The sequence below is a fragment of the Antechinus flavipes genome, chromosome 5 (assembly GCF_016432865.1).
Source record: "Antechinus flavipes isolate AdamAnt ecotype Samford, QLD, Australia chromosome 5, AdamAnt_v2, whole genome shotgun sequence".
Taxonomy (NCBI): Eukaryota; Metazoa; Chordata; class Mammalia; order Dasyuromorphia; family Dasyuridae; genus Antechinus; species Antechinus flavipes.
In genome coordinates, this window is record NC_067402.1 from 78,724,970 (window position 1) to 78,752,804 (window position 27,835).

General features: G+C 33.0%; 1 protein-coding gene across 1 annotated transcript; it reads right to left on the bottom strand.

The window, feature by feature from the left end:
- Nucleotides 1–4,140: 4,140 nt before the first annotated feature.
- On the bottom strand, nt 4,141–27,835 carry GTPBP4 (GTP binding protein 4). Its single transcript, XM_052001144.1, has 17 exons — nt 27,724–27,835; nt 24,460–24,630; nt 22,240–22,343; nt 21,994–22,130; nt 20,464–20,564; nt 18,006–18,098; nt 17,396–17,587; nt 17,239–17,304; nt 16,872–16,961; nt 15,327–15,437; nt 13,912–13,989; nt 13,631–13,682; nt 12,535–12,635; nt 11,354–11,551; nt 9,601–9,666; nt 5,688–5,831; nt 4,141–4,914 (listed from the first exon to the last, which is right to left on the bottom strand). Exons 1-17 carry the CDS (start codon nt 27,769–27,771, stop codon nt 4,762–4,764), a joined length of 1,905 nt encoding a protein of 634 aa, XP_051857104.1. The 5' UTR covers nt 27,772–27,835; the 3' UTR covers nt 4,141–4,761.

Consider the following 27,835-nt stretch of genomic DNA (forward strand, 5'->3'; position numbering starts at 1 on the left):
TAGCCTTTCCTCAGAGAAGTGTCATATATTTTTCCACAGTGTTTGGTTCTCATTCATTGAAAAATCAAGTCCTGAATATCCTGTCACAGGAGATTATGAGTAAGTATAACCCTGAGGGTTTTGAAAATAGCTCAGGAAGGTAGTCAGGGTTTTGCGGGTAAAGTTTGCCAACATTAACCTTTTTCCCTCACTTCTTTCAAGTGTCAGACTAGAATCACTCACTTAAGTAGCAAAAGCAAGAGACATGTCAATATGCCAAGATGTGGATTAGGTTTCCTAACATACCCTCATTCTCTAACACTGAGAGGAATCAACACTGATCTCCACTGATTCTCTAGAGCAGAAGATGCTCATACCCCCAAGGGAAATGGACAGGTACACATAATTGTGATGATGATAACCAAAGTAAATATGGAACATACTCCATTTCCCTGATCCATTAGATGGAGTGCATTGTAAATATAATGGCTCTAGGGATGAGACCATGGTCTTGTATCCCATCATTTGCAGGCAGTGGGCTGGGAAATGGACATTTAGACTGAGTGCTTGTTGCTAATATATTTCCCAAATTTTATTATTTTTATTTTATGAAAATTTTCAGTATTACAATGTAATGGCATATAATTAATATAATTGGTGTGAGGAAATATTCAGAGAAAGAAAAAAAGTTCAGAACATTAATTTTAGTAGAAATGAACTCAATACAGATTAGAAAAACTTAACAGGCATTAACTGGGCTGTATCATTATATACATTAACCCACTTTGAATATTGTACCAAGGAGCTACAGTCATTATTATAAATTATTTGGTTGTCACCTTTCTAAAGAAAAGGAGAGTTTGAAATGCTATAGTTCAAATGGTAAAGAATATGGGGTGGGCTTATCATAATATAAAGAATAATGTATCCAGAAAAACTGATAGTCATGGGGAAAAATGAACCTTTAATGAAAGAAAAGACTTTTCATGGTGAAAAAACTAGAGAGAACTATGTAGAAACTTTGAAGTGAAAACAAGAGTCAAGAAAAATAAACAGGTAAAGATGAACTGTCATAGGGACTAAACAAGAATAAAGTTTCTACATTCTAATATGAGCAGCTGATATGAGCACAATAATATGAGCACTTCCTTGGAACACTATATCAAAACCTGGGGTCTTGGGAGGCGAATTATAAAACACTGCCTTGGAGCAGTTCTATTACATTTTGATGGTCTTAAAAGAAGAATGGAAAGGGACAAGAAGAAGAATACACGGTAGTGGGGCTAGGGGAAGAGAATGGGGAAAATTAATGCACATAGTCAAAATGTGTAAGGAAAAGTATATATAAACAAGAAGGGGTGGAGAAAAAGCAATCTCATTCTCATGTGAACTGGTCAAAGGAGAAAAGAATCTCATACATACACACAGAGCTCAGTAAAAAACACATCATGCTCAACAGGGAAATAGGAAGGAAAGGAGAGAAGAGAAGAGGAATAAGATGGAGGACAGACTAAAGGAGAAATTAGTCCTAAACAAAATGAACTCTAAGGATGTATAAAAAATATAGGGATTCTTTTTGTAGTGGTAAAAAATTTGGAAAATGAAAGTGCCCATCAATTTGGAATAGTTGATAAAGTTATGACATAAATATAATGGAATACTATTGTGCTATAAGAAATGAAGATAGTTTCAGAAAAACCTGGGACAACTTATATGCACTAATAAAGAATGAAATGAGCAGAATCAGGATAATAACACACTTATACAATAACATTATTATACACATAACTTTGAAAGACTTGAAACTTCTGATTAGTACTATTACCAATTACTTTTAAAAGACATTATGAAACATGATACCCACTTCTGATAGAAAGTTGATAGAATTAAGAATGCAGATTGACACATTTTTCAGACATGACTAAAGGAGAAGTTTGTTTTGTTTAAATATGTTGTTTCTTACAGGGTTTTTTTTTTTTCCTCTCTCTTTTTTTTTTTCTCAATGAGGCTTCAAAGAAGGCAGGAGGAAGAAAAGAATGTTCATTAACTAAAAAAAACTTAATTAAAAAAAATTTTAAAGGACATTAAGTAAAATAATTTTAAAGAAAAAAAAGCAACAGAAAAGATCAAAAAAAATTTTTTAATCAGTTCAATTAGCTAGGAACAAGACTTTCACACAAACTTTTTTCCATTCACAAAGATGTCAATATAGAAAGGATGGTAGTGAAGGGAGGGAACAGAGCTGGAGAGTTGAAGGTAGAGAATGGGTATCACTGCATGGGAGACAGGATCTGTAACTGATTTTCAATTATATAAATGTAATTCATCTTCCCACCCTACTGGTTGATCACAAACCATACCGGGTATTTATCTCTCTAGATTGCATTACTGCAATTACTTCTCCATGCCCATATATGTTTCTCTCTTCCAAACCTCGTTCTACTCTTGATGCTAGTGATTTCCCTAAATCATAAGTTCTGACAGTCACCATCTCCACTTCCCTCCCCCCAATAAACTTATTTCTTCCTATAACTTACAGGATTGAATATAAACTCTTTACTTAGCATTTAAAGCTCATTACAATCAGGCCCCTTCATACCTTTTCAATCTTCTTACACATTACAACTCTCCACATAATCTTTGATTCAGCTATACTGGCCTAAATGTTGCTCCTAAGTTACCCATCTTAGTGACTTTATACTGGCTGTCTCGTAGATTATAATGCCCTACACCTCAATTTCATCTTAGTTTGCTGGTTTCCTTCAAGACTAAAATCCAATTCCATCTTCTACAGGAGGGCTATCCCACTCTTCCCCCAGCTGCTAATACCTTCCCTCAACAGGTTACCTTCCTTCTACTCAGCATGCATATATATATATCTTGCATGTCATTTACTAGTCACTTACATGTTTTCGCCACATTACAATGTAAGCTATTAGAGGGTATGGGCTATTTTTACCTTTCTCTCTAGTACATATTGAAGTACATATTTATTAAGTACTTTATAGGTGGTAAAATTAAATTGATCACTGTATGTAGAATCAAGACCTGAGTTAAAATCCAACCTCAGACATTTACCAATTTTGAGTCTGAGGAAGTTACTTAATCTCTTTGCTGAACTGCAAAATGGAAATAAAATAATAATGATGATGATAATAATAATAATAGTACATATCTGTCAGGGTTCTTGTGAGCATCAAATGATATTTACGAAGTACTTAATATTGCCTGGCTATTCTATAGTTGATGCTATATAAATGCTTACTATTTTTCATGCCTGTGACATCCAACAATCCTTTATTATCTCTAGGTCAGGATTATAATGCTATATAGTTTCCCTGGATTTTTTTTTTGCAGAATTTTTGATAAATGTGAGCATGCAAAAGGCTTTGCTCTTGAAGAGCTCAAATTATAATTAGGGATTTATATTTAATTATTAGGGGTAACACTTGAAGGCAAATTCATCTATAAGAGAGATGTGGAAGGATCCATAAGAAATGGTACTCAAGATATGGATACCTTAAAAATTTATGGTGGCCAAAAAGTTAATCAGGAGCCAAGAAAAAGAAATTGGCTGAGGGATGGGGAGCGGGAAGAAAGAAAAGCTGTCCTAGACCTACACCCAGATGTTGGTAACTATGGCTGCTTTTTGTTTGTTTTTGCAAGTGCTTTCTCTCAAAAGATACACGTAATGAAAGAGTTCTTGAGAGTCAAAGCACAAAAATATTCACTAGACACTTATAAGAGGGAAGCTATGTCCAGAGAGACAAAAGAATGGTAGACATGTGGGAGTCACTGACAGAAATGCAGAAAGACCACTGTTCCAACACAGAAGTCCCAAAGCTAGACTTTAGAATGTGGAGAACTAAGCTAATGAGATCACAATAAGGTTAAACAACAGAGACAGGATATATTAAAATCCTATCTGAATGATAATTGAGAGGGGTAAGGGCTGGAAGCATCAAGAGAATCATGGAGACTGAAAAAGGGAAAAGGTTAGAAAATACTGCTTTGGCCTAATCTCTAGAGCTTTCAAGATATTTTCCCAAGTTCTGCCTAACTACATCCAGACATATCAATGTTTACAGGAGAACATCTTTTGTTTATTTTGTGACAGATTAAAAAAAAAATAAAAAAAATTTAACAGATACCAAAACCAACTTTAGATTTTAAAAATATTTCAAGCTTTATTGAAGACCAACAAAAATGCTGTTTGGTTTAAAAAATAGAAGTCATCCATTCTATTTCCTTTTCTCTGTAATAGCCATATTTGATTATTTATAATAAACTTTTATAAAAATCAAATATTCTTATGCAAAAAACTTATTTTACATTAATGGTTATATCCAGTAGATTAATGATATAGAAAGATAATTGCACAACTGATAGAAAAAGTCTCTGAGTCACACAGTTCTGACATTTTAATAAAATTCCTTCCTAAGTACTTTCCTTACATATCATATGCGTTTCCATTTATCTAAAATTACCATGGGTTTACAGGGCTCTTGTGGCAATATTACTTAAGCCATCAGATACCTAGGGATGTTTTACATTTGAAGAAAAACCTTAGTATAGAACCTACAGAGCAAAAAATTAGGGTTTTTCTCTGTTGGAAATCAACATAATCCTTAAAAGTCTAAGGATTTAGATGCACAATTCCAAAGAAATCGTAAGATATCCATCATATTTATGATGTTGTTTATTCAATCTATCAGCATAGCTGAGTTTCTCCTCAATTTCCAAGCAAGACAGTATAGGAGTTTAAATTCAACAGGGTATTTTTTATCGTCTGTCTTTTGTACCAGATTTCCTCTTGCCAGACAATAAATGTTTTGGTTTCATATCAAACACATGTCTATCAGCTTCTCCTTTTCTTCCTAAGCGATTCATCTTCTTCTGAGCCTTCTTCATAATGGTTTTAGCTTTCTTCACCATCTATTGAGAAAATAAAGAAAATAAATATTTCAAAATTAAGATGTAACTTAGCCTTTGCTATATAAGAAAATTTTCAGAGTAAAATCAAACATCAGATGGAACCCATTAGAAACAGAAGTTTCTATAAAGAGCATTTGCAACTGTATAAAATGACAAACACAGCAGCCTTCTCTCTTTCTAAAAGAGAAAACTCCTCCTATACTGATGCATTCCTTTTTAATTCCTCTTTTTAAATCAATAAGCACCTGTTCTGTGTAAGAAATCAGAGGAACAAAAATTTTTAAATAAGTCTCTGCTTTCAAGGAATTTACATTCTATTGGAAGAGGTAAGATGGAAAGGCAAACAGACAAGAATTATTTAGTTAAGTATATCACAAAGCTCAGAGTAACAGTAAAGGTTCAAGCAAAATTATTTATGTACAAGTCATTCTTTCCACTTTACTAAAAAGCTTCATTAGTTTATTGTCAGAGAAAAAGATTTGGATTCAGTGTCTTCCATAGAAGTCACTATTATTCATACAGGAATGTATTCTACCTATGTTTTAGTGACTGTTACTTATCTATTTATCCTACCTATAATTTTCAAAACATGAATTAAAAATGACAAGAAAAATGTCAAATTTTAATTTCTAAACACTAATAGATGATGAAACACATATCTCTCCCTTCAGCGGACAATATAAAGGAGGATTTAATGGTGATGGATGTATACCAAGAAAGAATTGTAGCATAACCCAAAAGACATCAATACAATTTTAATAAATGACCCTCACCTTGGCATCTCTCAAGCCAGAAACATCACGTGGTGGACGTGAGCAACTGCGGCTTCGGCTTTTAGAAATGGGAGGAACAGACTCTTCACGCTTACGTTTCCTTGTAACACTTCGAGATCTTCTTGCCTGGTTGGCATAATGGCTCTAAAATTTATAAAAATCAAACCAGTTTAGAATTCCATGCCCCCATACACAATCCTTTTCCCAATAATCCTGGAGAAAAATATATTCTAAAACCACGTATTAAATTTGTTGAAAAGCTGACGATAAAAGAACCAAACATAACTGATCCTTAGTCAATTATTAAATAAAAGTTTCATTCTTCTATGCAATATATTAATCCCAGATTTTCTTTTGTAATCTTGAGAACAACCAATTCTTAACTAAAATTTTTACAAATCATTTTCTTCATTTCAGAATTCTGTTGGATCCAACAACATATGATCCTGTACAGAACTCAGATTGGAAAAGGGACCTTGGAACTATCTTTTTCCAGCCTCCTATTTTATAAAGGATAAAAACTGAACGGCCCAGTTCACACAAAGATCATGTAATCCAAACTCAATTGGTTTCTACTGCACAACTTCAGAATTTGCAACTCAACCTTCCTTATCTGCTCACAATAGAGGCAGGCTCTTCTAGATTAAGAGGACCCCAGAAAGAGCATTACCCTAATTAATACTAACAGTAATTAAGTATAATAAAACCAAGTGATATTCGGATTAGCAGATTTTGCCATTACAAAAGTATTTAAGTTTCAACCACTATGATAGTCTCATTTTTTTCCTGACATACAAGAAATGTTGAAGTTTAAAAAAAACTTTAAAATTAAACGAAAAGTAGGCAAACATATCGAGCACTAAATTTGTGACTATACACACTATTAAGGTTTGCAGATGTTTTCAAAATGCAATGCTAATGTGTTCTAGTTTATTTCCATCTTAGTTCCAACTTTTTTAAAATGCTTGTTAAAAGGATCTTTTGAGAAAAAAAAATCAATAATTAATTTAATCTTGAGATTTTCTTGTGCTATTCTAAGAGAATTCAAACTCCAGGACCAATAAATTATAACATGAACCTTAAAAGCATATTTAAAACATTTATTTCTTCAAATCAATGCTTTTCATATCCTATTATGTGATTCAATCAATACTTATGTCTTCAGCAGTTAAAAATAACAAATGGTATTTTAAGTATTTATCAATCGTCTTTATGGCTTTTTCACAACTTTTAGTCCACCACAATGTAAAACATAGAGGACTTGAGTTAATCAATTTATATACATTAATTAAGCAGGAATTATGTATGTACCAGGCACTGTGCTAGCTAAATGCTAAGGATATAAGAAAGCAGGGAAAAAAAAAAAAAAGTCTCTTCTCTCAAGCAGCTTACAATATAAATGACAGCAGACTGGCACCTGAATTCTACTTCTAGCTTTCTAGTTGTGTGCTTATATACTAAGAAGCCAAACAAGCAAAGTTGTGAGTCATTACTTTATTCAGCAAAAGTGTATAACAAAAACAACCACAGTCAACAATGCTAGATATAGAAGGGTATCCAAGTTCAAATTCTGCCTCAAAGAATTCCTTAGCCTTATGACTTTTTTGCAAGATAGTTAACACATTTCAACTTTAGTTTCCTCATCTATCAAAAAATATTACCTACCTTACACAGTTATGAGGATCAAGAGATAATGTATATTATATGTAAAGAGTACAGAAAACCTTAAAATGTTAAATAACTGCTAGTTATTGTTGTTGTCAGCATGTTGTTTTATCTTATATGCTAGCCACTGAGATACACAAACAAAAAAGAATGAGTCCCTGTCTTTGGACTGTTACACTACATCAGGAAAACCACATATATGTATATGTACATATAAAACATTTTTATCAAGTAAAAATGGCAATTTCAAGTGTCAGTGAGGCACAAAGTGGCTGAACGCCTAGAAAAGTCTAATGAGAGAATAGTATCCTAAGTGGAAACAGGGAAGTTATAACCTAAGTCTCCAAAAAAAAAAAAAACCAGAAGAAGAAAGAAAGAAACAATAAGCATCTTTCTTTAAAGCTTAGAACATCTTAGGATCATAGGATCATAGATTTAAAGGTTGTGGGTTACAGTCAATCTCTTCAACCTTAAAGATGAAAAAAATTAAGCCAAAGTTAAGTGACATAAGGATCCAAGCAAAACTGTAATTTTTGTGAAACCAGGTTCTCTGGGTCCAGATGTCTCACCCATAATATGAAGAAATTTTACAATTTCCATTTAAACTAACAAAAATTTAGAAAGGAGCAATGTTGGCTGACTAATATTGAAATATTTTAGGAGAATGTATTTTACTGAGAACTGTAGAGAAAGAATGTAAAAGTAAGAAATACTATTTCATAAAAGTAAATAATTACCATCTTAAAAACATGTAAAAATAATTAACATCTACCTTAAAACCTTTTTGAGTTCCAAAATTCTTTCTTTACTTCCCTCTCTTCTTCCCTCCCTGAGTCAATAAGCAATCTGATATAGATTATTCATGGGCCATCTTTAAAACATTTCCATATTAATCATTTTGCAGAGAAAAATGAAAACCAAAAAAAAAAAAAAGAGAGAGAGAGAAAATGAAAAATAGTATGCTTTGATCTGTATTCAAATGCTACCAGTCTTCTCGGTAGACAGATAGCATTGAGTCCTTTAGGATTATCTTGGATCACTGTATTGCTAAAAATAGCCAAGTCATCCACAGTTGTTCATTGCACAATATTGTTATTACTGTGTACAATGATTTGGTTCTGCTCACTTTTCTCTGTATTAATTCATGTAAGTCTTTCTAATTCTCCCCTTTTAAAATGAATACATGTATTGATAGCTCATTGTGGCATGGAACTGATCCTGGATTCTTGAAGCTTGCCAAAACAGGGTAATTAGCAGAAAGGCTTCAAGTACAACTCCAAATTGAGATTGTACTCACACTATCACTTGAGAGTCAGCCTAACTAAATGCCAGAATTTAAAAAAGGGGAGTCACAAAACACGAAAGAAACACCATGATCTACAATGGTGGAAGGAACACCCATACCAATGAAATTTGTTTTAGAGTAGATTTCTATCTAAACACAAAGAGCTAAGTACAGTAGAAAAATATATCATACAAGTAGCAGTATGGAAATTTTTTAAAAGAAAATTTTAATAATACAAATATAGAAACCTTTTTATTATATTATAAAAATTTAAACTGTAGCCACTGGAAAGTAAAGGTTCTAAAACGCACAAGCTTCACACAAATTGTAAAGACTGGTTTCTGAAAATACTTGCTCTCCTAAATCACTACTATATATGATGTTCAAATTTGAGTAAACAGACCCTAAATGACAACTGCTAAATTAGGCCTCTATTGTCTAACAAAAATAGTAGTGTGATTAATATGCTTAAAACAAATCATTTCATTTATTTTATGAGCTGTGAATAAAAAAGAAGCAATCTTAAATTATCATATCTCTTAAGAAGTTTTATGCTTGGGTTCAAATCCTGCCTCTTAAAACCTGTTAATTTCATGAATATTAGTAGATTCCAATTTCTCTGAACCTCCGTTTTATGATATATTAAATGGCCTAAATATACTGGTGATATCTTTTTGATAAAAACATTGTGAGATTCAAATAAAAGCATGTCTATAAAATGCCTTGTAAACTTGGAAATGTCAAATAAAAAGCAGTCTGTTTTGGAAAAAAAAAAAAAAGAAGTTTTATGCTTAACGTCAATTTTGTGGGACTAATGGAAGATCATAGTATGTTCTTTTCTTCCTATTGAAAGAAAACATCAATATTTCATTCACGTATTTAAAAAAAAAAAAAATCCTGGCTTTTCATATAACCATATACTACCGACACTCTGTATAAACCAAACCACCCATATCCACTTACATCATCTTTATCATCCATGTCAATACCAAGGCTGCGCATCTCATTCTCCAAAGTTTTCCGTTGAACCTGGAAAATAAAATAATTAATGATGTTGCACTGCAGATTTAATTCAATTTGGGGATAGCACAGAAGACACTGTTAACCTATTTGTAAAAATCAGAATATTTCTTCAAGGTCAATGAGCAAAAAGTTTGTATCATTCTTTTAAAATCTATGAAATAAATTCACCTACATATCTTATTTCTTTTTTTTGTTTGTTTGGGGATGCAATCAGAGTTAAGTGACTTGTCACACAGATAGTAAGTGTCAAGTGTCTTAAAGCAGGCTTCAAACTTAGGGGCCTCTTGACTCCAGGGCCAGTGCTTTATCTATTGTGCAATCTAGGTACCCTCTATTTATTGTAAATGGCTAACATTTCATAACTGTGAACTATCCATTTCCTCAAAAACTTACTTATGAAGACTCATATGAGAATAAGTGGTATGGCAAAAAGGAAAACAAAGCATAGCCAATAAACATGAAATATGGGTCAAGAAACAAAAGGCTGTGAGGGCAAAGGTGACACTTTGTCACCATTGTAAAGTGAAGACAAGGGTTTCAGAAAAGAAAAAGACTTACAACTGAGGAAACTGAGGCCCAAAGAAGTTGGCTGATTTGCCCAAGAATACACATAGGTAATAAATGACAGGTACATTATCTGAAACCAGGTCTTCCAATTCTCAATATGTACTCTACTACAACACACACCAGCAGACAAATTCAACCTAGTAATCAAATTAGAGATTTGGAAAAAATGATTTATGACTGAAATACAGCAACAGAAAAGTATTTGGGGGGAAGTAAAACTTTTTAGCAAGAAAATAAATTTGTAAGAGAAAACTCATGAAAGAAAATGAAAATGTTCCTGATTACAAAGATACAGATGATAGGTTTGAGAAACATATCACAAACCTGATACCAAAGTAAAATGAAACTTCAACTGAATCTATGGTAGTACAGACTCCCTTTCTCTGCTAAAAGCAAAACAGGTGATAGAAACTCTTGATGAATGACTTCATTTTAATGAAGGACGGCGAGTCTGGATCTGATTTTGATCAATAATGACCCAGTTGCTAAAGCAGACATGATAATAACGCTTGGGATTAAGGGATAATTCCATTGAAAGTGGGCACTAATGAAGAAAGGTGGTCTGAAATACCCAGCAGACTTGGGAACAAATATACTGTTCTCATCTGTTCTGTTTGGGACACACTGAATTTCAGATGTCTAATGGACAACCAGTCTGAAATATTCAGTAAGCATCTGACTAGAAACTCAGAACAGAATCGGGTTGGATGTTAAGATCCAGAAGTCAGCAGAGAAATATGATAAAAAAACCAAGGGAGTTAATGATGTTACCAAGAGAGAAAGTTCTGTTTTCTTAATAAAAGATGTTTTCATGGGGAAAAAAATTACAATCTTGGATTTGATTTATGTGAAATGTAGAATAAAACATAAGGATGACTGTGGAATTCAGTAAAAAAAAAAAAAATATATATATATATATATATATAATGTATATGTATATATATGTATAAAGTAATGAAGAATAAAGGTATTAAGATACCGAAAACAAAGTAGACCAAAGTAATGTAACTATCAACACTAAACCTGATTCCTGAAATATTAACTAAACTGTGAAATCTCACAGTAATATAGAAAACTACTTTATAATGTTAAAAGACAAACCACTATCAAGATATTATTGACTTACCTTTTTAGCAGTACGAGGCATTCTGGGTCCTGATGTATCTTTCTCTTTAGATTGCAGAATTTTCAATTTCTTTTTCTCACGAATTTGTTTTGCCAACTGGTGGATTTCCATCATTTCTTCATCTTCAGTTTCTGATTCACTGTCATATTCTCCAGCAGCTTCTCTTAGTTCTTCCTCCTTCTCTAACTCTTTCAATTTCTTTGACAAACAAAACATTTAATTTATAGAAATTAGGATTTAAGATTCATAAATAGTGCTAACACATTTTGCTTCAAAACCATCTAACCATTTAGAAACCATTTAAGAGAACACAAAAGACTATGCATTACAGCTTAAGCTTATCACAACAGCCAAATCAGGATTTATCTTATGTTCAAAGAATGAAACTGGACCCAAAAAAGTTATACATATACACACACACTTTTTATACAAGCTATATAAAGTTCTAACAGAATATTATTAGAATATAATTCTATAATAATAGAATATTATTCTACATAGAATATTTTATGTATTATAATAATAACAGAATATAATAGAAGCTTAGAAGTCCTTTTCCCTTTCAATACTCCAATGCTTATACTTTCTGCTTTACAAAGAACATTTTAAACTACTATAAACAGAGGAATAATTTTTTTCAATTAAATCTATCTGAATTTCAGCTTTTTAATTCAATACTTTCTGCTTCTTTTAATTTGATGGTATAATGATAATTTCATGTTTCCAATGATACTTAAAGGAAAATAACTAAATTTTTTATTCTAGCTAATACAGCATAATCAGAAGATTTGAGTCACTTATAGCCACTTTATGTGGCTTTTAGAGCAGCAGAGAGCAGATGAACTAATCTGTCAAGAAATGAGGCAGTTTTCATAAAGGCTGCACTCATGTAGATACAGCTTTAGGATAACTTCTCTAGAAAGATAAATTAATAATGCTAAGTATAGAAAGTAATATCTTAACAAAACCCAGGGCAAAATATATTATTTTACAGATTAGAAAATTAAAGTTCAGAAAGAAATGAAGTCAGAAGATTACAGTCAAAATAGTAATGTCAAAAACCTTTCCATTACACTCGATGTTTCTTTTTTAAAATTAATTTAAAAATATCTAAGAATTATATTTACATTGAAATAAGGAAATACCAAGGGGAATATAACATCAAAAAGTAATCAGCTCACCTCCATGATGTCTGGATCAATATAATCAGCTATGTTATGGCCTTCCCAAATTTCTGGTATTTTATCATATTTTTCAGATGAATTCATTAGATCCCAATATTCTAGGGAAAAATTTGGAGAAAAAGAAACTTTATAATACTTTCATCATACGTAACAGTATATGCTTACTATGACAATCATTTGCAATCTTAATGGAATCTAAATTTATTCCATTTTGAACAAATTCCCTGAGAAGCTTCACTCTTTCTACAAGTCCTCCTTTCCTGCGTTAGTGAAAGCTTTGTCCTCAAACAGTTCTTCCTAATGGAGAAGTGACCATCCCTTCCACTCACAGAGCAAGGTAGATGAGCTGGCTCATTTCCTACTCCATTTTTCCACCATCCTCAGTTCCACCTCATCATTTCTCCCCTAAGATGGTATATTTTAATCACTCTAGCATGGGGACGCTAGAAAGCATGACACGTTTTGTCACCCCAACTTGGGAGTTTCTAGAAAACAGGACACAACACTGGATCTTCCCTAGTCTTAACTAGTCCATCTCCCTGATTTTTTTCCCCTGCCTCTACGACACTCAAAGACCACTGTGAGCAAGAATTTAAGTCTGCTCTAATTTCTTAAATAAACTCATGCTCCTGTCTTTCTCCCATTATCTACTTGCCAATCCCTAACTTCAAGTAACATCATTGTATTTCTCTTCTGGACAAAACTTCAAATCCTCCAATGTTCCCAAAAGTTACTGGAAATTGTAAATATAAAGCCTTAAAAAAGTTACTGGAAAATAAAAAAAATGAAAAAATAAAAAAGCCTTACTGACTCTTTGATATGTTTCCAAAAATAACTGTCCCTAAGTTTTTTCTGTTTTCCTTCTCAAAACGGACACATACATCGCTTTCTCTTCAGAAGACCTCAATTATATTCTGAGAATAGTTTTCCAATGAGTTCTCAAATATTCTCACCTCAAATTTTAGTCTTTATCTATCTTAGTTAGAAAAAATTCCTTCTATAAATTTTTATTTCAGTATTACTTTGTCAGACATAACTCAAATTTAATTTAGCATGTGAGTATGTCTTCCACTTTCATTTATATCATACTTACTCTGAAGATCCAAAATGTAATCATCTCCCATTTCCAGCTCAAGATCTCGTTCCTAAAACGAGAAAATAAAATTATCTAGTAAGTTTGTTACAAAAGCCAAAATCCTTATAATCCCAAATAGTCAAATTGATTTTTTCTTTCAATTCACAGAGTATTAGTTATAGTCCCTCTTGATCAGAAAAAGGAATGAAATTAAAATTTTGAATTACCACCATGAGTCTCTATATTCATGAAATCAACCAACCAACTAAATTCTTTATTTAGGACATAAAGAAACATACCCTTTTCTTTTTGGGTGCATCAATTTCCATTCTTTTCTTGCGTGCTATCACCCCTTCAGGAATGAATGGTGGCCTCTCCTAGAAACATAATTTTGAAGGATTATACTTAGAAATGTTTTGAGGAATTGTGATTTCAGGAATGTAACATTAGCAACGTAAGAATCAGTGAATTTGATAAAATAAGAAGCACAGGAAGCCCTAAGAGCTGATCCAGTTAAATAAGTAGAATAAGAAAAACCAAACAGAAAATGTCTATGATATCTATTACTTTACAAATTTAAGATTTGCAAATTCTTTATATAGTTAATAAATAAACACTTTTAGTACATGCCAGGCCCTGTGCTAAGCAGTGGTGATATGTTGTTGTTATTGGTATTCAGTTGTTTTTAGTTATATCCGTTTCTTTGTGATCCTATTTAGGATATTCTTGGCAAAAATACTAAGCTTTGCCATTTTCTATTCCAGATCATTTTCCAGATGAGAAAACTGAAGCAAACCTGGTTAAATGATTTATCGAAAGTCACAGAACTATTAAGTGTTTGCAGCCAAATTTGAACTCAGATCCTATCAACTCTAAGGCTAGCACTCTATAATTAGCTGCCCCACTGATGATAAAGAAACTAAAGACAGTCATTCATAGAGAAGGAGCTCCCAACATGCCATTTCATTTGATCTTCACAGCGATCCTTTGAGGATTCTATCATTATTTTTATTGTATAGCTAAGAAAACTTGAGATGGAGTAAGGTTAAATAACTTGACCAGATCCACAGCTAGTGAGAACCTAAGGCAAGAGTTGAACAAGGGTTTTTCAGACCAAGTCCAATATTCTATCTACTGTACTACCTACACCACTATAAGCTATAAAAACTACAACTAAAACAAAATAAAATTCAAATACTGTACAATTATAATGACTAAGGCTGGAACCCCTCCTCCCCACTCCCACCTCCCAAAAAGATAAAACAAGTTCAGCTCCTTTCTTTCTTTGCAAAGGTAGGAGTAGTATAGGGGGGGAACCCAGCCTATACTTTGGGACTCAATATGTTTAACTTTGTGGAGCTTTTTTTTCTATCTTAAAAAAAAATTCTTTGTCACAAGTGTTGGCATGCTGTACAGTGAAGGAGATATATTGGGAAATCCAGGCAATTTAAATATATGATATGAATAAAATCTTTTAAAAGACCTGCTTGCTGTTTTTTCATAAATTTTTCCTACCTTGGATAAAATAACAATTACATCCCAAAAGTCAATTTTTGAACCTCTTTTTTCAGGCCTTAGGATCCAAAATTACAAAATCTTCATTATTTAACAAATCACTGTACACACTAAGAATCATTTACTCAATCCAAGTCAATATCTAACATGATCATCTAATTCCCATGTCCTTTAAGGACATTAAAGAATTAAAGCTTACCTTATCATCTCTTCTGCTTGGTATTGCTAAATGCAACCTGTTGAGCACATCATTCACTTTATTTCCTTTCATTTTGGTTTCAACTCGATGAGTCAAAAGTCTATCACAAGCCTAATAAAATATTAAGAAAACACAAAGTCAAAGCAAGAAGTAAAGTTAAAGACTATAGTAACATAGCAACAAAATAAGACTAATACTTCCACTAGGGTTATCAAGATAGAAGCAGTCCCTGGCTTCAAATAAAGCTACTTTCAAAAATTTACTTGTTAATTATTCAGAATTTAGAGACAAGTGTTTCTCTAGAAATGTTATTAATAGTGGTTAAAATATAATTTGATGTTTAATCTGTTTTACCAACTCAGGTACTAAACAACCAATAATGATATGCTTTCACTTAAGGAAAGAGGAAGCTTATAATCTAGAAGGGCAGTAAGAGGAAGGATAGGACTGCTTTAAGGCTAGAGTCTCAAAAAATGGCAAATGGGTTTCTGCCATCTTCTTTTTGGTACTCTTCCCATCAAACAGCTGTGTCCTTCTGCTGTACTAAGACTTCTGAAAAACACTTATCTAAGGCCCTTTCATTCCCAAAGTGTTCCATTGTGAAGATTCCCTACTTTACAATTAAACTCCCATTACCTACCTGAAGTTAAGGTATCAAAAAAAAAAAAAAAATCTAACAGAACTCATAGTGTTGGAATGAACAGCCTCCTAGACTTCCCAGAGCTTTTCTAAGGGCAGCTACCCTAAAATATCCCTAGATTCATCTTTTCTTTTACTTGCTAAATACTATGGTTTTTTGTAGTTTTTCTCTGAAAAGGTTCCCCACCCCCAACCCCTGAAACAACAGCTGCCATGGTAAAGCCTCCTAGTGCTAGAAGAATAGAAGGGCAGCATAAACATGTCAATATGTCTACTAGACCATTTGTAAAGTTGGAGAATGCCAGCTGATTTTTACTCACTCATCATTCATTCAGAAAATAATCCAGTTAATTTGGTTCTTTCCTTAATTTTTCTGCTATTTCCATGATTTTCAAAAACCAAGTTCTCTTTGATGTCATTACTCTGTCCATGATATACATTTTAACGCACTCCTTTTCTCTTCTTTGAAGGAAAGGAGGCTTTTTTGAGGGAATCAGTGACTTGCCCAGGGTAACATAATTGGTGCAAGTATCTGAGGCTGGATTTGAATTCAGGTCCTCTTGATTCCTGGGTTAATGCTCTGTCTACTGTACCACCCAGCTGTCCCCTTTCCTTTTGCCGTGGATATCAATGGCCTCTGTATCTGGCTAATACAGTTAAATTATAGCATAAAGAAGTTCCAGAGTTACCACAGAAAAGTGTTATTCTCCTTTATACTAAAATTGGATAAAATTATTTGCTTAAACTTTGAGGCTTCTCACTTATCTAAGAAATATTAAAGATCTGAGATTGCTTTAAAAATGTTAAAATTACCTCAAGTATTGCAGTCAATCATCTTTAGGAGGTTCAGATTCAGTTCACAATTTTTAAAAAAAAATGTGATAATACTTTTCAGAAGATACTGACCTCTGTTTTAACTTTAATAACACCTTCTTCAGTCAGGGTGCTTGTCTCTATAACAGGAAGTCCTTCAGCTTCCAAATCTGCAAATATTTTCTGGGAATATAGAGAAAATGTTACTACTAGAGGTCTGATTGTTGTTAAAAAAAAAAAAAAACTATTTTCAGAATCAGAAATTCTCTAAACACAAATATTCATTTATATCTTACAACTTTATTTGTTAATCAAAACCCAAATTATTAGATTAGAATAAGATTCTTGAAGTAAAATTCTATTACCACCAAATCCAAGGTATTATCCAAGAAAGAATAAGCAGAAATGAAAATGTCCTAAAAAATGAAATGTGCTTCTGAATAGAGGCTAGTGTTATTACCTGGTCATCTTCTGGAAGTTCAGATATTCTCTTCACATCACATTTATTTGCTACAATTATAAGAGGCTGGCAAAAAAAAAAAAAAAAAGAAATAATGAAATCAGTTATCTTGTTACTTCATGGTTCAATTTTAATTAACTTTGGTTATCAAACATACCTTATTAGCAAAAAGTGGTTTAATATTTTTAAAGAGTTTCAGTTGTTCTTCCAGATTATGACCACACTGTTCAGACACATCCATGACATACAACACAGCAGCACGAAGGTGGGCTAATGCTGTTATAGCCTGCATTTCAATAGTGTTCCTATCTTCCAGAGGATGGTCCAGAATCCCTGGAGTGTCAACCACCTAAAAATAAAGCATAATTGTTCCCAGATTTTCACTAACTTCTGTGATACCTGTATTTTCAAATTACAGAATCTGAGACAGTCCAACTTCCCACTTCATGCAGAAATTCTTTTTACAATATTCTTTGATAGATAGTCTTTTGCAAGGTTTCCAAAACATCTCTAGAATAAGGAATTTCAATTCAAAAGGCAACCCATTCCCATAATATATCAATAATTTCAATAAATAAATAACAACAAAGATTTCTTCACATACAACCTCCCCCCCATCCCAAGTAAATTAGATTCTACCCAACCTGCAGAGTTGAGGTTTTTTTAAAGCTATAGTTTATTTAAATTTAATGACAATCAAATTTAATAAGAAAATCAAGCATTTTGTACAGAGCATTAACATGTAAATTGTCTTTAAAAGCGCTCACCTGCCAACGCAAATATCTATAATCCATGTGCCCTACAAACAAAGATTTGGTTGTAAAGGCATAAGGCTGCACATCCACATCTGCTCTTGTCACCTTAAAATAAAAGTCAGAATTTCTTTTCATTCTCCAAGAAAGCAGAAATTATATACTTCTTTCCTATAAGCAGCATAAATGATGCATGCAAATTACTTAATAATCCCATTTTATAAAGTTATAATATGTATAATTACAATTCTCTTTGCTTCCTCAAAATTTATGTTCAAAGTAAAGGCATATGAATATGCCATGGGTATATTGATAAAAGTTGGGAGGGAGTTCAAAACACTCATATACTAAATAATATTCCAAGAACTTCAATTCTATTCCCATAACTTTGATGAGAGTCCTTGGGACACAAGCAATTTCTAAAATGGCATTTTTCTCCTGGTACCTGGTTGCACTATTTCTGAGATCATAAGGCTGGATACTTATTGAATCTATTCTTCTAAGTCCACTTATGTAGTACATTAAAACTGGATGACTTAATACCCTGTCTGACTGTTCAGTATTATATGTAGCCACTAGTTAACAGTATTATATTAAAGAAATTGAAAAAAAGAACTTGAGTCATCAATTCATTACAAGTAACATGCAGTCAAGATGATAAACTAAAAACAAAAAAGTAATTAAGAGACTGGTATGATTTAGATCAACAACTACAATACTTAAAGAACACATTATGATGTTTAAATATTGTGTTAGCTGAATCATTTCATTATAACCAAAACAAAAGGTTACCACTATAATTCTACTTAGACCAAAGCTTTTTTTTTTTTTAAATAACATCATTAAAACAGTTTAAGCATATCCCACTATAATTCTGAAAAATAAGTCATGCTGAGCTTATAATCAGAAACCAGGTTCAAATTATGACTTTGGTAATTCCCAGCTAACCAAGTCACTAAGGGCAAAACCTCTCTGAGATTGTTTTTATTATTGGTAAAATGAGGGCAATTATGCTTTTACCTCCCAGAATATTGCTATAAAAGCACTTTTTTAAACCAAAAAGCCTATGTAGGTGAGAGGTATCAATATCATACCGTTTGGCCAGTTACCAAAGAGGCACACCAGGTGTTTGGCCATTTCAGTGGGTACTTGAACATTAAAAGTATTAACTGTGCTATGCATTCTGTGTTTGGCTTATAGTCTCACTTATAATTTTTTAAAAGAAACTAGCTGCCCTCCATAACACTACATTGCATAACTTCATGTTACTTGGAAATAAACATATCAAAGAATCACAGGATGTTAAAAATGGAAAAGACTTGAGAGATCATTTTAGATTACAACCTTTTTGTTTTGTTTCTTTCTTTTTTTTTTTTTTTAAAAGGTTAAGGACACTAAAGTTAAGTATGGTTTAGATTTTGTCCAAAGTCACATGAAAGGTGACAACTACACTGTGCTTTCTTCAAAAAGGTTTAGCATTAACCACAGGGATGAAAACCTTTCACCATCTCACTCCCTTGACAAGGTGGTTGATAAGAAGTGAGTGGTTTTTAATAGTGAGGGTTATTTAAGAATATACAAAGGACTAGACTCTGTCAGCTGAAGGGGCAAGGCGCCTAAGATATCCTCAGCCCCCCAAGACAGATCTCCTATGCAAGAGACAGAATAAAGAATTGGACACACAAAAAACGAGACAGAAAACAAAGTCACAGACAATCAGGAGACATTAGATGTAAACCTTCTGAAATGTACTTATACCCAAGCTCCCTCATTTTCTTCCTCTCCTTGAAAACACACATTTTTCCACATGATTGGCAGAGGAAAAACTGAAAGCTTCAACTCTGATAGGATCCCCATTATTTCCTCAAAGTACAGAATCAAATGAAACACAAGCAACAAAATAACTCGTCTTTACTTGGCCTATTAGTTTATAAAAGCAGTTTTTTCCTATTATTCCAATTAGACAGATTATACAAATATTCTTAACCCCATTTTTAGATACAAAGTAACTGAAGTTTGGCCTGATAATATCATATATGTAAAATGGTAGAGCTGGTTTCAAAGACTAGATTTAAAGAATCCAAAGCTCTTCCCACTACAAAATTCTGCTATATCCTATAATTACAATACTGAGAAATAGAATATTAAATGAGATTCAAGTGAATGATTAATCATCCCTCTATAAAAATCAGGTTTGTTATTATTTTTTTCTCCAATGACATCTGAAGGGTAATTCTTGACTTGCAAGTGAACTGAGGCAAAGCTGTTCAATCATCAAGAGGCCAATGGTAAGACATTGCATAACAATTCAGAGCAAGTGGAACATTCAGGTTTAATGGAAATATTTTATACTGCCAGGGGTAATATGAAGTAATAACATTCCAGTGCACCACAAGAACTTCTTTAACTGGTATAACTGGGATCTAAGTTTTATATTAGAAAAACAACATAAATAAATAAATAATAGGCCAACCTTATTAATAAAACTGGATTTTCCAACATTTGGATACCCACACAGAAGCAAAGTCCGAGTATTTGGGTCAATAGTTGGCAGACGGGATAAATGCTGACGCACTATTAAAAATTGAAAGTGAGTGTTGTTAATTATATTTATTAAGTGAAACAAGCAATTTAATTTTCTATAAAAAGTATCAAAAATATAAAACTTTGTTTGAAAAACAATTAAAATTAAAACAATGTAACATCCAAATTTAAGAGAAAGCTATTATATGCTAAACAAAAACATAAATGTGACAAAAGAAACCTTTACTAAAAAAAGCACAGATAGCTTAAGAACGGGAAAAAACAAATTATATGTTTTTAAATAACTATTGTTGCAAAGTCCAAAAAAGAATATGAAATGTGAGGTAGAGGGAGTAGTGAAAACATCTATTCTATCTAACAATGTTTTCACGAATTCAAATAAGACTTTCATTAATTAGAATTTGTGCTATTAATTTCTGAAGATAATAAACAGTGATAGAACTCTTCAGCATATACCATAAGAGAGAATTGGCTAAATTTACACACACACACACACACACACACACACACACACACGCACACATGAGTATTTTTAGCTGTAGGTCCCATTCCAAACCACTTCCTCCCCATGCATGCCCCATGACTGGCAATTTTCTAAGACAAAATCATATATAACTAAATGCAAAATTCATGTTTGAACACAACATTCTCTAATAGTCCATTATGAGGGAACAAATTCACTTTTCCAAAATAAATGTTATAGAACTGCCTATACTCTGATCTGTATCAATAAGGGCAGTCACCAATGAAACATAAAAATAGTGAAATATTGAAAAACTTGAAATCCTAAAAGTAACCAGTAAAATAAGACAGTAAAAAATTTATCATGTCAATAATCACTATTTTTAAATAACTATTTCATTAGTGTATGTACTCCCTTAGATCACATACTTCGACACATAAATTTAGAGGGTTAAAGATTTGATAAGTACTATATCCAATCTTCCTTGGATAAGACATCTAAATTGAGTGGTTACTTGGACTTCACAAAAAAAGACACAATTTATCAAAAGGACTATGGTCTAAGCTTTTCCAACTTGGCAGGGTCCACCAAAGCTCTTTCAAGATCCTATAATCACTTGACATAATGAGAATGAGAGGAAGAATCTAGATGGATACCAGACAATTAATGAAACTAGGATTAGCATGATGTGTATTTCAACATGATAAGCATCTACATTTTTATCACTCTGTACACTTTCCTACATCAAATGCAACATTTTTATGTTTTAGCAAAAGGCTTTGGAGAATTGCTGTAGTTAAAAAAAAAAAAAAAAAATCACAGCCAACCAGAAATAGAGCTTCTGAATTTAGGTAGGCTGGTCCTCAGTATTTAAAGTCCTAGCAGCACATTGGCTTGTTGGACTTTGTTGGGGACAGTTCAAACACAACAAATTTAATTCAAATGTGAAGAATAAAAATTAAAATAAAAACTAGTTTGCCTATGTAAAATACATACCTTGTTCCAGATATTCTAGACTCTGTTTCTGTCTCTTGATAATTGTGCACATACGGCCCAGGGCTGCACGTTTGAGCTGCTTACAGCGGTATAAAGAATCCCCATATTTCATAAGCCGAACATAATCTTTGGCAACACTTAGCAAAAAGAAAAAAAAAAAGTTTCACAAAATTTTTCACTTGAACAATGATTTTCTATAAATACTTTAAAAAAAAAAAAAAAAGGAAAGAAAATAGGATGTCTTACTTGTCCACTAGATTTTTAGCAATATTAATTTGTCCTAAGGCCAACTTATAATGATCCTTGTCATAAAGAACATTCATCAAATCAGCATAAAATGGATGGATATCCTACAACAGATTAAAAAAAAAAAATTAACTGCCAGTTTTGAAAAAAGTTTATCACCACTTTTTTCTCCAACCTGGTCTGACATCAACTTCTTGCATCAAGTTAAAATTTCTCTTCTCTTCTCCCCTCTATCCCAACTCCAATGTCTCCAATCACATTTTCCATTACTTTTTTATTCTTTATTCTAACCAAGGCCATTGGTTTAAAACTCCAAACTAATCAGAGTACCATAGAATCATGGAAAACTTTGATGAGATTAAATTTTCAATCAGACCTTAAAAAAAAGAAAGAGTACAGAATTAAAGGGAAATCATGATAGGGTAATTAAAGTATATACAAAGTATATACACCATGGCTGAAACTAGAACATCTTTCATGATTCTATAGTTTCTCTGATCATCTCTCTATGCTCTATTTCTTTCCTCCTCCTTCCCCATCTTGGTTCCCAGTTTGTGTATTTTAGTTTGTACCTGTCCATATTAAGTTCTTTCATCTATTTTTTTCATTTGTAATAGTTCTCTCTCTAAAATTGAATACCATTCTAAATTCTTAATATAGCAGGTTCTCAATATGCATAACTGAGTAAGTTTTTTAGATGATCCAGTAAAATAACAGAAAAATGATGTTTGCTTAAAAATTTGGATTCTCCTGAAGTTATTTAAAATAACCAACTTAACCCCAAACATGAGCTTCCTGAAATGTTCAAGAAAAATACTTTATACTTAAAATTTTAGTTCTATGAAGAATCTCAATCAGACCAAAATAACAATATGAATATGCTTTCCTTGAATATATGCTTTTCATGAATATGAGGCTTTCCTTTCACTAGAAAGAATAAGATTTTATGAAACCACACATGTGAAATCCATACTTTTAGCACCTCACCTCTAAATGCCTCCATTCCCACCTTTCCTATGCATTTCTTTTCCTAATAAATTCCTTTCTCCTCCTGCCCCAGTGTCTTTTTATTTTTTATTTTTTTCCGGAACAAGTTGATAGGGAAGGACAGAGACTTCTATACTTCATCCCTACTTTCAGATAAAAGTAGAATTACAGTCTACCCTCTCCCTAGCATAACTACTTATATAAAAATATCCCCATTTCAGGAAGGAGGAAATTTTGATACAAAGAAGTTAAAGGACTTGCTTAGGGTCACAGATTTAATGTCAAAGAAAGAAACAGAACACATATCTCCTTACTCTAAGTCCAATGTTTTCTTCACTATACCATGCTTTGTCCCTGTTATCAATTAAGGCAAAAAAGCTTTTTAAGTTAATGCTTTACTGATCGCTTTCTTCCATACTACTGCAAGATATTTAAACATAAGTTAAGCAAAAGAAAATTGCTCACATTGGTAAAAATCAATCTTACAATATTAAACCAGCAGTCATATCAATGAAGACTGATCATTAAAGATTGATCAAATAGTAATCCAACTTTCTATGTCTGAATTCACTTCACTATCCATTTCTGACACACCAAAAATTTAGAGTAGTAGAAAAAAAGTTTGTACTTCACCTCAAATACCTACTAGTTATATGATTTCTAACTCAACTGTAAGATGAGAATTGTTAAGGACCATGCCTAAGTGCGAAGGGGCAGGTCAGTTCTCCAGAAGCCCCCATAGCAGTCAATCATAACTCCCCTGAAGGAATTGCAAACCAGCCTTTACTGAAGCAGATGTTGTTGCTTGTGGATTAGGGATGAAATAAACCAAGGGAAGAGAATAGAGGTCAGAGAATACAACTGCCTCTCAGTCTCCTGGTATCATTGTCATACTCTCAAATGAAGGGATCTATTCTGCTGATTAGAATTAGATCCGCAGCAGCCACTAGCAGGTTGATCCCATAACAGAGAATAGTAACTATATCACTTATCTAAGAGTTGCCCCAAGAGTTAGATAAAAATGTAGATATTTTATAAATACTAAAGTAATGAAGGAATGTAAACTATTATTAACACAGTTAAACACATTTTTAATACTTTAAGATGAATACACTTTTCCAAATTGCTTCTTAACCAAATAATTAGAAACCACATTCTAAAAAGTGAATATATATTAGTATACAACAAAATAAAAAAAAATTAAAAGAACTTAAAAATCATAGAATTACTTACATCTAATTTGGGGAAGTCAGTCAAAATCTGGGTGAGTCTATCATGATAATTCTGCTGAGTATATTTAACTTTCCTCATGTAAAAATGTCTAATACGGTGAATTTGATAATGTTTATGAATGACTGTTGGAGTCTTTCGTTGAGTCTTTGATAATGTCAGGTCTATAAAGTCCTGTAATCAAAGAATTTATTGGACAAATTCAGGCTAAAAATTCTTAAAATATTAAATACTTGTCTAAACTCTTTTAAAAGAAAAATACTTCAAAGGTAAATAGTTCAACATTTTTAAAAATTAAAAATATTCACTTAATTCAATATTTATAACACAAATTACATTACTGTTTTGTCAATTACAAACCTTCCATATGTTTATGTTATGAATATTCTAGTTCTAGAAAAAAAAGAAAACTGAAACAGGTACAATACTTTAATTCCCCCCTTTAATATTAACATTTTTCTTTTTAACTATAGAATACAATGCAGTACTTTCATAAAAATGAGCCAGAATATATTCTTTACACCTCTCTATGGCTTTTATTCTTAAGGACAAGTTTGGTGATGTAATTTCAAGTACACCCTCTCAACACAATGGCTAGAAAATTTGGGGTTATTTATCCATTTGTTATCCCTGGTATTATTATATTCTCACTCTGCCACTTTTTTTTTGGTCTGGTTACATGTTTCTTTTATGGGATCTTTTATGTTTTGAATACAATTCTTCCTTGATGATTAAAAAAAAAAACAAAAAACACAATGGCTAGAGTGCCAGACCAGGAGTCAGAAGACCCCAGTATAGCTTCAGATGTCTTGTTTGCCTCAGTTTCCTTTTCTGCAAGATCAAGGAAATAGGATCTACTTTCCAGGACTGTTGTGAGGATAAAATGAAGTATTTATAAAATATTTCCTTTGAAAAGCAGAAAGCATTATGTAAATGCCAGCTAATTTACTCTAATTTCATGCACAACAAAATGCAATTACAGAGAAAAAAAAAATGAAATCTCAGTTTCCACCTCTATAAAATGAGGACATGTACAATACCAAAATGTGATGTGTGTAAAGCACTTTTTATGAACTATTAATACCAGAATTTCAAGGGAATTATTTTTTCTTTAAATGCAAACAAAGGTGGCCTAGCTGTAGGCCTAAAATTATATTATAAAGCACCAATCATTAAAACCATTTGGAATAGGTTAGGCTACAAGACACAATAGTCAATGACTATAGTAATCTAGTGTTTGATAAACCCAAAGACTCCAGTTTCTGAGATAAGAACTCACTACATGACAAAAATTTGGGGGGGAACTGGAAGAGTATGGCAGAAACTTCATTGACCAACATCTAATATCAGATACCCAGAGAAGGTAGAAATAAATTCATGATTGATACATAAAGGGTGATACTATGAACAAATTAGGGGAACCTCTCTGATCTATGAAGAAAGAATTTATGGCCAAAGAACTGAAGAACATTAGGAAATGCAAAATGAATAATTTTGATTATATTAAATTAAAAAGTTTTTATATAAAAATCATTTCAGATAAGATTAGAAAGAATGCAAAAAATAGGTAGAGAATTTAGAGGAATACAATCCATTGTCCAATTAATAATTGGTCAAAGGAAATGAAGAGAGAATTTTCAGGTGAAGAAATTAAAGCCATTTCTAATCATATAAAAAAATGCTCTAAATCACTATTGATCAGTGAAATGCAAATTAAGACAACTCTTGAGGTAACACTACATATCTCTCAGATTGGCTAAGATGACAGAAAAAGATAACAATACATGTTGGAGGGAATGTGGGAAAACTGGGACACTAATACATTGCTGAAGTTATGAAATGATCCAACCATTCTGGAGGGTAATTTGGAACTATGCCCAAAGGGCAATCAAATTGTGCATACCCTTTGATCACCAGTGTCTCTATCAAGTCTGTTCCCCAAAGAGACCATAAAAGAGGAAAAAGGACCCATATGTGCAAAAAATGTTTTAGCAGCCCTTTTGTAGTAGCAAACTATAGTAGAATTGGAAATTGAGTAGATGCCCGTCGAATGGGGAATGGCTGAATAAGCGGTAGTATATGAATATTATGTTTTATTGTTCTATAAAACACAATTACCAGATGATTTCAAAGACCCGGAGAGACTTAACAGTGATGCTAAGTGAAGTTTGTAGAAGCAAGAGGACACTGTATACAGCAACAAGATTATACAATGGTCAATTTTGATGGACTTGGCTGTTTTCATCAATGAGGTGATTCAGGCCAATTTCAATAGACTTGTGATGGGAAGAGCTACTTGCATCCAGAGAAAGAACTATGGAGACTGATCAAAGCATATTTTCACTTTTTGTTGTTGTTTGCTTGCTTTTTTTCTTCTTCTCATTTTTCCCCTTTTTGATCTGATTTTTCTTATGCAGCATGATAATTGTGTTAATATGTTTAGAAGAATTGTACATGTTTAAGCTATTCTGGACAACTTGTTGTGGGAGGGGGTTAAGGGAACGAAGGTAGAAAAATGTGAAACAAAAAGCTTTGCAAGAGTGAATGAACGCTAAAAACTATCTTTGCATGTATTTTGAAAATAAAAAGCTATTATTATAAAAAGATCACTTACAATATTAACAGTGTCACTAATAACGAGTTATTATAGCTAGCGTTTGCAGACTGCATTAAGGTCTGAAAAGCACCTTACAAATAGCATCTTCTTTGTTTTATCCTTAGAAAATCATATTATCCCCATTTTACAAGGGAGAAAACTGAAGCAAAGATTAAGTGACAGGTCCAGGGCCAAACGCAACGACCAGGCTTAGGCTGACTCCAGGGCCCGAATTCTGTCTTTTGAGAAAAATCCCTCCTCCTCTCCAAAATTAGGAAGCAAATCTAAACGATTAGCCCAACAAGGGCAACACTAAGCCTTTGCCCAAGGACTAAAAGTGTACTAGGTCCCTTCGGAGTCCCCAGAGGTAAGAGACGGCGCTTAAAGGGAAAGGCAGCGAGGAGCGGCTCACGAACGAGAACGAAGCCGTTCCCGTTTAGGTTCTGCCTATCTCGGTCCCACCGGCTCCGGCCTCCTGTCCTTCCCCTCTCCTCAGCAGTCAGAGCCCCAGTTTCGGGACGCTGCGCACGTGTCATCCACAAGAACCGCTCCCACATGGGTGCGCGTTCTTGCTTCTCCTCGGTGAGCCGCAGGGCTATAACGAAAAGACAAACGCAAAAGAGGACGTGAAGCAGCGAGACAAAGGACAACGTCGTGCAGTTCGTTATTACCTTGGCGGTGGGGACCACCATAATCTTCTTGAAGTTGTACAACGCCATGTCGCCAGCCGGCTCGCAGCTTGAAGAGCCGGAAATGAATGCAGAGATGGGACAACATGCGACT

Bases quoted from the DNA above. Each gene is read 5' to 3' on its own strand.
- GTPBP4 (XM_052001144.1), bottom strand. From the start codon at position 27,771: ATGGCGTTGTACAACTTCAAGAAGATTATGGTGGTCCCCACCGCCAAG. The intron at 17,588-18,005 runs GTGAGCGCTTTT...CTTTATTTTTAG, and splicing joins ATAGATATTTGCGTTGGCAG to GTGGTTGACACTCCAGGGAT. The intron at 11,552-12,534 runs GTGAGCTGATTA...TGTTTGTCAAAG, and splicing joins TTGATCCAGACATCATGGAG to AAATTGAAAGAGTTAGAGAA.